The sequence below is a fragment of the Telopea speciosissima genome, chromosome 2, assembly GCF_018873765.1.
Source record: "Telopea speciosissima isolate NSW1024214 ecotype Mountain lineage chromosome 2, Tspe_v1, whole genome shotgun sequence".
Taxonomy (NCBI): Eukaryota; Viridiplantae; Streptophyta; class Magnoliopsida; order Proteales; family Proteaceae; genus Telopea; species Telopea speciosissima.
In genome coordinates, this window is record NC_057917.1 from 66749900 (window position 1) to 66762573 (window position 12674).

Genomic DNA, 12674 nt, shown 5'->3' on the forward strand with positions numbered 1-12674 from the left:
AATCTTACAAAGAAAGCATTACTAAAATCTGTAGTTTGGTCGCCCTGAAACTGATGTCATTTACCAATACCAATATCTATAACTTTGGGTGCAACACTCTCCCACTCTTAAAATGTTTCAAAAAGTGGAAATAATGCCTTGTTAAAGAGGATAACTTAACATTTTATTGTTTTTTGATAACAATTGTTAGGGTGAGGAATATATACAATGCCAATTTATATTAGCATTTTACATGACAAGCCAATAGAAAATAGTAAAATAATATATTTAATAATAAAAGAGAAGAAAATCATTATTTAATGATGAGAAGAAGTAGATTGTGTGAGGGAAATACACATGAAAGTGTATACTTCTTTTTCCCTATTTGTTAAAACCTTGAATAGAGTTCTCAGTAAGGCAAAGATTCATGTAGCAAACCCCATTTAATTGGGATAAAGCTTATAGATTACCTAGTATAAATTGTCAAAATCATTTTTGGAAAACTAGGTTATCTGAATTGAGCGCCCCCCCCCCCCCCCCTCTCCCAAAAGGGAAAAAAAAAGTACTAATCAAGAATCTTAAAGAATTTTTTAGAATTAAAAAGGTGAGTCTAATTCAAAAAGGTCACAAGACTCGGTACGAGTTATTGGGTGCCTAGTAATCATTACGTTACCGAGTTAGCTTCCATGAAGTATCTGACCATAGATCAAGGTTGGTGAGGAACATGCTTTTTAGCTGATCCCAAACTAAGTTTTTGAAGAATCAAAATCGTATTGCTTATTCCTATCAAATTGGAATTGGTTGGGATTCTTATAAAATTTCACTTCAAAAAATCAAACTTATTATAAAGTTCAGGCCGATTCCAGATTATTTTGTAAATTCCTAATTGGCCGATTCCTTGAACAACGGCCTAGACCGCTTCCATACTTATACACTTTGGGTAGGAAGGGGATCCTCTGTAGCGCGCATCCAGCGACACACAACACCCAAGCATATATCCAACTGTTGCTAACCATCGGATGCGCGTTGGACGAAGTAGCCATGGTTTTAAAAGTAGGAGTCAGTGATGGAATCGGTCCTGTCAATTCCAATTCAAATCATAATGAAATCGCCCAGAATCAATCCTAATAACCCTAGAATCGCCCAAAACAACAAAAATTGGGGGATCTTGACATGAATTCTCCAATTCAAAAAGATAGACATCGGGATCAATCCCGGCTGATTTTTTATCCGATTCATCGATCTTTTGAAACCGGTGTGGTGGAGAGGATCAGGGTCCCTTTGGTTATACGTTGGCCGTTGGGGTTAGTACTTAGTACCGTGGTGGCAAGGGATCAGGATCATCTCCAGGAAGGCATGCGCCCAGGGTTCTGTTAGGGGGCATCCAGCGACTGAGCTGTGTCACACACATCTCAACGTATGCCTAGGGATGTATGCGATACAACTCAATGGCTGACAGCATCCTGGGCGTGCTAAACTCCCTAGAGAAGAGTTAAATTTGATGGCAAGACATCAGAGCTCCAATCGATTAGACTGATAAGAGTTGATGGGCTGTAGAATAACAGTAGCAAATTTGTTCTGTACTTGCACGCATGCTATTCTGTTGATAGACTCAGTAATATTATCATTATGTGGGAGATTGGGATTTTGCTTTCCATCCTCTCATACTTCTATTTTTGGTGTCCGAGTGAATGGATTAGGCATCAAAATTAGGGTGCATTTTAAAGATCAGGATCCTCTATAGTACCGTCGGATGCCACATGACCTCTGCTGTGCCACAGGATATGCACCGCACACCCGGCGATACTTACATCTCAAGGCCAATTCAATTTGTAATGACTAGAATAGCCTGCCAAGTACACCCACCTCTTGCTGCACTCCACTCTTCCTGCCTTCCTTCCTTCCTTCCTTCCTTCCTTCTTTGGTGAATGTGACTGGTTGGTTGGCGTTTTGCACCTAAAAATAAAAAAGTAATCGAGTGGGACCCCCTTTGATGGGGTTCATATGTTTATATTGGTATCAAAAGTCAAAAACATAGCCGTACAATTATCTTAACCTAATCCAATATTTTATTGATTGATTGATTGATTAGATGGGAACGTGGTTGAGTTGAAAGTAGGCCCCACTCACCCCACTACACTCCTTTGTCCTTTTATGTTGTTGAATAGAAGAATTATCTCTCTTTGTATGGGGGGTTTTGCCCTAAAATATAGGGTTTATGATCGAATGGGTTTCCTTTTGAAAGACTATGGACTGGTAATTGGGCTTCAGTTTATGACCCATTATATTCTAATGCATATTGAGATTGGTAATTGTAATTGGAGCATTGGAAGACCCAACTAATAATCGTCCCATGAGTTCTTAAACAACCTAACAAATAAATGGACAGGTTCGGGTTGGGCTGAGTTTTGATACCTAAAATAGACTCATGATGGAGCCCATGGGTAGATTGATTGTGCTTACATTCAATGAAGATTACATCCAACATTGATGGAGAAAACTTGGCCTGTTCACCAAACCTGAAACTACTTGAATAGATTGGAGACTAGCACATTTCAGATGAGAGAGTACTTATGTTGGAACTAATAATGGACCATTACAGCTGAGACTGCTAGTAAGTATATGAATTGGAGGCTCCAAGGAAGTTTCGATCACTTTCAGCTATATATATAATCCAAAAATCTTCAAATATTGCAGGGATAGAGATGCAGTGAATAGTTGCTTCTGAAGTAAACTATGGGGGTCTAGAGAGAACTACAAGAACTGGAAGATTGATTTTCTGGATTCCCTTCTCAGTGAGTCTGCGAATAGCGTAATTGGAATTGACCTCCTTTAAAAAATAAATCACAAAACTAGTATTTTCCAGAGTACATTCTTCATTGATGAAGAATTATCTCTAGGGAACAACAATTCTTAGACATTTCAAGAGTTTGCAAACTAAATTCCTCAATGAAGTAGTAGCGTCAATAGCCAGATCAGACGATGATCATTTGCTCCCCCTCCTCCCCTCCCCAACCAATCACCGGTTAAAATTAGTTGCTTGCCTTCTATTTATTGTATCTTTTAGTATCATAGTTCAGAGGGCGGGCCTTGGTGAAACCGTAAGGTTGCTCCATTATGACCAAGTGGTCACGGGTTCTGGAAACAGCCTCTCTCTGAAAACAGAGGTAAGGCTGCATATATTATGACCCTCCTTAGACCCCGCAGTGGCGGGAGCCTCGTGCACTCTGGGTACACCCTTTTTAGTATCATAGTTCAGTCACTGTCTGAAAATTATTCAGGATGAGTGCTGCTCTATATTATAGCAGACTTCACCACGTTGATTGGCAGCCGATGGCTCATGACTAAAAGGAGAAATAATTTGGAACTGCAACCTGCAGGTTAGGAATGCACATAAAGCCCCAGACAACCCACCCATTTGCAACCTGCACTTGTACTGACCCAAAAGAGTGGAACAGAGGTGGTCCTGCTCCATAAATGTTCTCCATAACACATAAAATAAAGTACAGATTCCCCTTCATTTGCTTAGACATACATGTGCCATTGACCTAATTCTAAAATCATTCTCCTATTAATGGTTTAAGGTGCCCAAAATATGGGTAGTTTAAAGCAAAACTGCTTCATAAGGCTAGACTTCATCAGAACTGTTTGATGAGGGAAGAATTTTCCCAACACCTTTAATAGTGAAGCTACCTTAATTGCTTCATAGATCACTCCCCCAATGCTTCAATAATGCCCGTCCTCATCATGTTTCATGCAACCTGTCAAACTATATACAAAATACATTCATGTAGTTACTAATCTTCAGGTTGGTACACTGGAAACTTTCACATTTTCACCACTTTCTTTACACCACAAAACGGACTAATTTGAGGCTCTTCTTTCTTCTTTAGATGAGGCGACCCTTCACTCTACTCTATCAACGAAGGAATTTATTCCAATAAGAAACTCTTATTCATCTCAACCCTATAAAACACCTCCTACCATTATGTCTCTCTTTTTTATTTTTAACAAAATACAAAAGTACAAATAATTATCAACCAATTATCTGCAGTCTTCCCCAAGTTACTTTTTAAGGTTTTGGGGTTTTCTGTAATTCAGAACCCACTTTGCCCTGGAACAGAGAAGTTCAGGGCAAAGTGGCACTTAAGGCTGGATAGTGAAATAAGAAATGATTGGGGTAGAATAGAAGGTATATGTTTAATAGAAAGCTTTTTAACATGGTGCATGGCTGTATGCAGACACACAAAAAGAGAAAAAGGGTTGGGGGGTGGCTCAGAAAGAAATAGGATTCGTTATGAGTTTTATAACTTCAAACAAAAGTAAATAATTAGATTTCCGAGATAAAGGAAAGCTGAAAATTTGTGGTTGCTTAGTATCTGGAGATTTAAGTCTATCAGCAGTTTCTTGATCTATTTGGTCCACCTGTCCACCTGCAAAAGGTGAGTTTTGATAATTCAGCCGTAAGAAACTGCTACCTGTGACATATGAGTTTTCACCTTATGTTTTGGCGATGAAACCAACATGAGGATGATGGCTTTTGGGATTACTAACATGCGTGTTAAGTGTGAAAGGTCAATACAATCCCAAGATGCTCAAAGGAAGTAAAGAGTTCAATTATACACCATAGAGCATTCATTTTATCAAGAGCAAGCAAATTCAAGTTTATAGAACAAGTTGGAAGCTTGAAGAATCAAATTGAAGACTTCATCAAGTCATGGAACTATCAAGTATTGAAGATATCAAGACTTGGAAGCAAGATCTTGAAGACGAGCTTCAATAGTCATAGGATTTGCTTTTTTACTTCGATTTTCCAATGTAATCCTATGCGTAACTCTCTCAAGCCCAAAAAGCCCTAAACTAAGTCACCTAAGCTTTAATGGAGTCAAACCTTAGAATAGAAGGTTGACCATAGTGACTCAGGCCTTTTAGACAGAGGTGCACAGACGTCTGTGACCTTGAAACAGAGTCCTGGCTGAATGGAGTGAAAAATTGCAGGTCTCAGTCCCTTGTTTGACAGACGTCCGAGAGATGTCATGGACGTCAGCCAGACAAAGGTATCCGTGGTGAGTTACCTTCTTCAGCCATTTTTATACCCGTTAGAGTACAACGGCTATATCTTTCACCATTTGAGCCTGACGGACGTCCGAGGGTACGGATAGCATTTGTGAAGAGTATTTCCAAAATCATGATCGTTTATTTTTGGACTCTTCTTGGCTATAAATAGGAACTCTTAAAATCTCATTAATGAAGACTAATATACTACAAGCCAGTGCTTACCCTAAGAATTTTTTTTGGCTTGGGCATGAGAGAGAGAGCTCTTTATCTTGTATGTTTTCCTAGTTTAGAAGCTTTGTATTGTTTTCCCTCTTTTCTAAGAGTTGTAGTAGTCCTTGTGTGTCCTACACAAGAAGATCACTAAAGTGAGAGAGAGACAGAGAGCTCTTTATCTTGTATGTTTTCCTAGTTTAGAAGCTTTGTATTGTTTTCCTCTTTTCTAAGAGTTGTAGTAGTCCTTGTGTGTAAGGTGTGTCCTACACAAGAAGAATCACTAAGGTGATTGGGAAGGTAGGTAGTGAGCCATTGGGAAAACTACCTGTAAGGATTTTTTAGTTGCACCTATGAGGCTATGAAAGCAACCATTGGTTAGCGGAAAAACCATGGAGTGTGACTATCTCTTTGGGAGTGAACGTAAGCAAGTGTGTCAAACCACTATAAATCCGTTTTGTCTCTTTGTGTGGCTATTTTCCTCTTATTTTATCCCTTACATTCTTGCTTGGGGTTGTGAGTTTGTACTTTAGAAATTTTATTTTACATACCCAATTCACCCCTCGTCTTGGGTTGCCTTTCAATCCCACACTACCAAGGTGAAACAGCTTATACTTTTCTGGGCCCAAAATGGGGAAAGACTTCTGCAGTATCTGAATCTCGGATATCAGGATCAATTGGAAAAGGTGGGTTTTATGCCTTTATTTGTTCAGTGTATGTTCTATAAATGAATGAGAGAGAGAGAGTCTTGACATTGTTCCTATCATTATCTTGTATCATTCTTCTTTCTAATACATTTATTTGAGAGAATCTTGATATTGTTCCTAACATTATCTTGTGTCTTTCTTCTTCATAATACATTTGTTTTGTTACTTATAAAAACAAAACACTTTCTACCTTCAATAGGTAGATAGAAAAGCCTCCTTGCCTGTTTTGTGATTTCTTCCATGTATTTCCAGAATACAGACAAAATGGATAAAAGTTCTAATTCCTTGCTGACCATAAATTGAGACACTACATATGCAGAGACACGAGTCCAGATAAAATTCATCATTCTATGTAAAGAAGACACAAAACAACCATTCTACTGAAAAATTAACATTTATTCCATCAAAACAACTTCCTATCAGCAAATATACCAGCTAGGAAATGTTAGCATAACTCAGTCCATATGGAGAAGTTTTCCAAAAGCAACTTCTTAAGCATTACCAAACAACAGAAAATCTTAAGTAGAAGTACAATAGAAATAAAATGCATTACTTCCATAAATAGAATTTGTAAGCCATAATCTTGCCATAAAACTTTCAGCTTGTCAATACCATTAATAATATACAGGAAATAAATACAGAAACCAGATATGATTCATAGTGGCAATTTACTTGCATGCAATATGTGAATTAAAATTGTTTGTTTTTTTTAGAAAACATACTCTGGATATCATCAATATACCAAATAGTCCCCTCACTTAACTTACTAGAATTGGCTAATATATTCTGAAACTAAGATGAAAATCAAAGGACTGAAAATGCTTCCATGTATTGTTGTCACCCTTTTAGTTCAACTATGGACAAACCTGGTCATGCACTTTGATGATGAAGAACCACATCAAAGTTGGCCTTGATGGGCATTATTAATGCACTATTTATTTCCAGGTAGAAACCACATAATACGGAAAATTTGTAGGTAAAATCAACATAAAAAGTAAAATTTTACTTGAAAAATTCTGTTATACATGGCTTTTACCTGGAAACTAACTGAGGCAAAGGGGTTGATTGATCTTGAGAAAAATGCAGACTAGACCTTAATTTTCAAAATACCTGGACTTGATTGGAAAATCCAAAAACCTTGGAAATATTTTGATCTTCCATCAAAATTTCAAAACGAACATAATGCCAAAGGCTCAAAACTTCCAAAATGGTTGTTGATCCACTTGGTTATACTTTTGAAAACAAATAAAACATATTTTTTTATTGGATGGCAAAAACAGAAATTTACTTGTAACCGGGTTCAACCAGTTGATTTCATATTGTTTTAGATTTCTTGGAATCTGTTTTCCAATAAAGAGAAGTACTCTAGAAACTAGGTTTTGAACTTGTAGGCTTTGGCCATTGGATACACAGTTCCCCGAATGCCCAAGACATAGAAAGAATTCACAACATCTTGATACAATATGTAGTGCAGTTAGATTGACGAATTTGAATAGTTATTCCTGTAGATGCAAACCATTGTCTAGTTTAGTACTCAGACAAATCATGTACTTTATTGTTTATTTGCCAAGTTGGACTGTAGACATACAACTCAGGTCTTGTCATGGATTTCAAATAAAATACAGCCCAAGAAGTTCTTCGTTAGATGTGCTGGCCCTGCGATTTCATTCAACTAATTACATACAAAAATGGGATTCAATTTTGTTAGTAGCTAGTATTAGTTGCATTCTTTTGAATTTCTTTTCTGAAGTGTCATTAAATCTGCTACACTGACTTCAAGCATCTAGATGCACAAAAACATATATTCAGACCCGTCCAATGGAACATGAGTTTCATTTAGTCCTTACACCATGATCCACAAGTGATTTCTCTTTGGAATGCCATGCTTTCAGTATTTTAGTTGAGGGGTTTGTATTTCATATCTTGAGCTTGTTTTTAATACGGACTTATCAGTAGTTTTATCACTTTTAATTTCAGCCACACATATAGTTTAGCATGATCTTTTTATTTTACTTATCTTTCTATTAACATTTATTAGTACTCTCTCACAGCCTTATTTTGTTTCAATACAATCTTTGCGCGATCTTTTCCTAAAAAAATTAACTTATTAGTCATTACCCATTATATTTTTTTAAAGTTCAGCCTATGTTTTTCATTTTGTTGCTTCTAGCAATTAAATTAGACTTTGTTCTTGCTTTCTTCAGCTACACTGTTTGGCTAAATCTGTATTCTGTTCAATAATTTTTTTCCTCTTCCCATTTAGTAGTTTTTCCTATCAGAACATACGACTGCTGAATCCTTCACTCACTCAATCAAAAGCTTCCTAGATGATAAACAATTCACCAAACAAGAAAAAGAGTTGATTATGATGAGTACAACAGTCACAACATATTTCATTTGGTGCACTAGAAATGAGGCACTGCACTAGTGCACTCAGGAAAGATTAGTCCAATCCCAACAAAGTGCTCCATCTCATACTCACTTGGATTTCAGACCACTAAAATTAGAAGTCAACAACCAAGGAGTCGAAGCATTTCATGCAAAATTGGACTCAGGGTACAAGGCATAGTTGTCACGGCGTCACGGCGATCCAAGTCGGTGGAGGGGTGTCACGTCGATATATCGACACCATGTTTTATTTTTTATTTTCTCTATTTTTAATGTTTTAATAGATGTATACTCAAGCCATGTTTTATTTTTTCTCTATTGTTTCTCAAGTTTTAAGAAGAAAATTCAGAAATCGAAGAAGAAATCGAAGACAGGAAGAAGAAATCAAAGAGGGAAAGAGGGAAAGAAGGAAAGAGAGGCAGGAAGAAGAAATCAAAGAGGGACGCCATGGCGTAGGTCGCCATGCAACCTTCTCCAGCGCCAGGATGCCATGGCGACGCCATGACAACTATGGTACAAGGTGGATGCATTAGATAGCACTGACCTATAACCAGATCAGCACACTAACAAAATGTTTCGAAGGCTTTAAAAATTAACTGCATGAAGACCACCAGCAACGACGGTGCATGGGAGGAGCAGAATAGAGCTGTTATTATAACTGATGGAAGCTTCATAATCCAAAAGCTGAGAACGGCTGGAGTGCCTTTTTATTTTATAATCAACCCTCTTTGGTTGTCTTGAATTTTGTAAACAGGTAGAGCCACTGAAGCAGAAGCAGAAGGAATACTACAAGGACTGAGAAAAGAAAAAGATCTGGAATCAGGAAACTAACAGTGTAGACAGATTCACAAAGTGTGGCATATTGGATGAGCAGCAAACAACATGGACTGGCCATGGCAACTGATACCCATCTTAATTTATCTTAAACATTTTTGTACCTATTTTAAATCCTTCAAAATTTGGTAGACGGAGAATCTGTTTATCTTGCCAAATGCTCTAGCAAAAAAAGCAAGTGTAAATAGGATTAGAGGTACCTTTGATGCTGATGCTGTAATTGACCTATTTTAAGCTTATTTTAATTTATTTTCGTTTTTTATAAAAAAAAATGCATAAATATACTGGTTTAGAATAATGTTTTTCCACTAGTGGTTTGCATGCCTCATATTTTCCCTGCTCATAACCTGACCCAAGTGGTCTTTTGTTTAGGCCAGCACATTTTGAGTTAAAACTTTGAACCCCTACATCCTGTTCTCGTTGACAACTCTCAAGATTAGACTTTCTATGTAAAGTCTATGTTGTTACAGATATGTGCTTTCATCCGTTATGGAATTGGGTTTTTGCCTTTCCCAACAATATATTTGAGCAGATGAATGTTAGCCATAGCAGCTAATTGACAGTTTTTGACTTGAAGGAAGAACAATGACTGTCCCATATTATCGAGAGAATATTGTTCTTCATTTGAAAGTGTTAATAGTTGGAGGAAAAGCATTGCATTTGAAGGAGCTGTTCAAATTTTCACAAAAACTGCCCTCCCTATGTGCCAAACCACTTTTAGCATGGTTTATGTTGAAAGTAGTCATGGCACTGCACTCAAAGAAGAAAGTGCAAACTGTTGCAAAAGAATTACAAAATCACTCATGGCTAATTAATTAATCAGTAAAAACAGAAAAGTAGTTTAGTGTATAATGACTATAGAATGTTGAAATAAACGAGAAACTTATAAAGTTGGTAACATCAGGACGCAGTTGCAGACCACATGTAGAATAAGAGTTAAGACTATAAAATTGTTCAAGATCCACAGTTCATAAAAGTACATAATCTTCACATACAATTACAGAATAGTTTTGTCCCATTGGAAAGCCAACACAATGATAAGGCCTTCCCCATTTCAAACTCAAACTAGATATAGCAAACCATGTTCCTAATAATGGACAAATGCATTATAAAAGGGGCATCATTACAACAAAGATTGAGTTGTTTTGATAAAGGATTTTTATTCCCTGACTAATGGAAAAAAGCTGGGAAAATGGTTATGGAATAATGATGAAAACAGAACAAAATTAGGTCACTCGAAAATAGTGTAGACAGAATGCCAAATTTATGAAATTCAGTATTATCACATCAAGACTAAAACTGAATTTTATTACAGTTGGGTGCATTGGGAAGCAATTTGTTTGTCAATCATTCATTCAGTCCCTCATTCACCAGTATTATAAGGAACCAAAAAGAAAGCCTAAATACTCTGCCAAGCAACGAAAAATTACAACATACCATAAGAATCCCCATTATCTTTCACAGCTATCCTAGACATCTTTTCCGCCTTCAAATACTAGTCGATAAAGATGATGAGTGGTTCTGCCACAGCTGCTTCTGCTTCTCAATCTAACATGAATCCCCCCACCCAAAATGCTCATTTGAACTCATTTCAAGGTGCTCTGGGGTCATTCCCATGTTGCCAAACATAAACAAGCTCGTCCCAACCAGTACTCGCAAAAAGGCCTTCCACAAGCACACTCATATCGACCCCAACCGCAAACTCCGTATGATGATCGTATCTCCCAACAAGAGCATCTTCCACCCGATAATCCCACAAACAAACAGTCATATCATACGAGCAAGACGCAATCATACTATCCCTGTGAGGTGAGAACTTCACTTTTTTCACAGCATAAGTGTGCCCATTGAGCACCGCGATTGGAATCCGGAAATTCCTCACATCCCAAACCTTAATCGACTTATCAACTGAAGAAGTGGCAATAAGGCAATCATCGTACTTGTTCCAATCGCAAGACAGAATCTCCAATTCATGAGCAGGGATGATCATGGTGGAACCCGGCTCGCGAACATCCCAGATACGGACGGTACAGTCGCCGGAAGCGGATGCAAAGACGTCGGCATGGCGAGGATTCCAAACAGAGGAATAAACGCAATAGGCGTGCTCTTTGAAGGTACGGACGCTAGCGGGTCGATCGACGGTCCAGAGCTTGACGGTGTCGTCCCAGGAAGAGGTCAAGAAGGAGTCTCTGCGAACTGGATTCCAATCGACGGAGTGAACCTCGCGAGAGTGTTCGTGGAGGGAGCGAATTGGATTGGAAGTGGGTGGTAAGGCGAGGTCCCAGAGCTTGACGGAGCCATCGGCGATGGCAGTTACGAGGAGGTTGTCATTGTCCTCGGACCAGGTGCAGTCGTAGACACCGTCGGCGGTATCGAAGGCGCAAAGCTCGGTGATGGGGGCTCCGGGGGCCGGGGGGAGATCGAGGACATGAACGCGGCCGTTGCCCAGGATGCCGAAATTCTGTGCGGTGGCAACTGCGAGGCGGTTCTCGTAGAACGGGCTGAACTTTACGGCGTAGCCATTGAATGGGGTCTTGAAGACTGGCATAGCTTCTCTTTTATTCTCTTCTCTTATTGCTTTGCTTGCTTTCTTGGCTGTTGGGTCAATTGGGTTGCCGTTCGCACAGCTGTGGTCTGCCTGCCTCCGCCTATTTGGGTGGTTGCCTCCGTTTTATCTCACTTTGGACTTTTGGAGATGGGTAGAGAGATTCCCAATAACAAACACCAACCAAATGAAGTAGAAGCAACAGAAACTGGGCCGTGCTGCAGCTGACGTCGATTACTGGTAGTCTGGTAAACTGTATACACTAGCTAGCAAGCTTGAGGGTCTCTGAGTTTTCTATTCTTGTAATAATGATCCAAATTCCTACATGCCATCTATGCCATCTAGCAATGGATCTCTACTCTCCTCAAGGCTCAGCGGTAGGGATGTAATTGAATAGCCGAAATCCATTTCCGTATCCATGTTCATATCTATTTAGCACTATTTGAATTCATCTGAAAGCTAAACGGATACGGATACAGGTATACTATAGCTATCCAAAAAGCTATATTTACATGTAAATGGATAAAATATTCGATCTGTATCCGTGTTCGTATCCGTTTTGTACTATCCGAATCCGTCCGAAAGCTAATCGAATGTGGATGAGGATATAGCACTATCCGAGCCGAATCCGATCCGTTTACATCCCTACTCAGCGGATAAGAGTCAATGTGACATAATTGCCACGTGGCAATTAAGTGGCATCCAACAACAAATATTTAATTTTTTTTTTGATAGAAAAGAATAAATATGGGGAAAGTTTTCATACATAGCTGTGTAACCAGTGTATGTATGTGAGAAAGTGGGAGTTAAGTCGTGTAAAAGTATCAACAAAAAAAAATAGTGTAAAAATAGTACAATAGTTTGAGGAATCGGAATCGAAATAAAAAATCTTGATTCAATTCATTCTGATTGATAGGATCGCAATCGGAGATCGGTAGATCTTGATTCCAATT

At 38.4% G+C, this 12674-nt stretch overlaps 1 protein-coding gene and 1 long non-coding RNA gene across 2 annotated transcripts; both read right to left on the bottom strand.

The window, feature by feature from the left end:
• Window positions 1–4782: 4782 nt before the first annotated feature.
• On the bottom strand, window positions 4783–5033 carry LOC122651888. Its single transcript, XR_006331530.1, has 2 exons — window positions 4937–5033; window positions 4783–4904 (listed from the first exon to the last, which is right to left on the bottom strand). It is a non-coding gene; the product is annotated as an uncharacterized LOC122651888 (long non-coding RNA).
• A 5727-nt stretch (window positions 5034–10760) lies between these two features.
• LOC122651886 (peroxisome biogenesis protein 7-like) lies at window positions 10761–11903 on the bottom strand. Its single transcript, XM_043845446.1, has one exon. The coding sequence runs from the start codon at window positions 11722–11724 to the stop codon at window positions 10768–10770; it is 957 nt and encodes a 318-aa protein (XP_043701381.1). The 5' UTR covers window positions 11725–11903; the 3' UTR covers window positions 10761–10767.
• Between the last annotated feature and the right edge of the window lie 771 nt (window positions 11904–12674).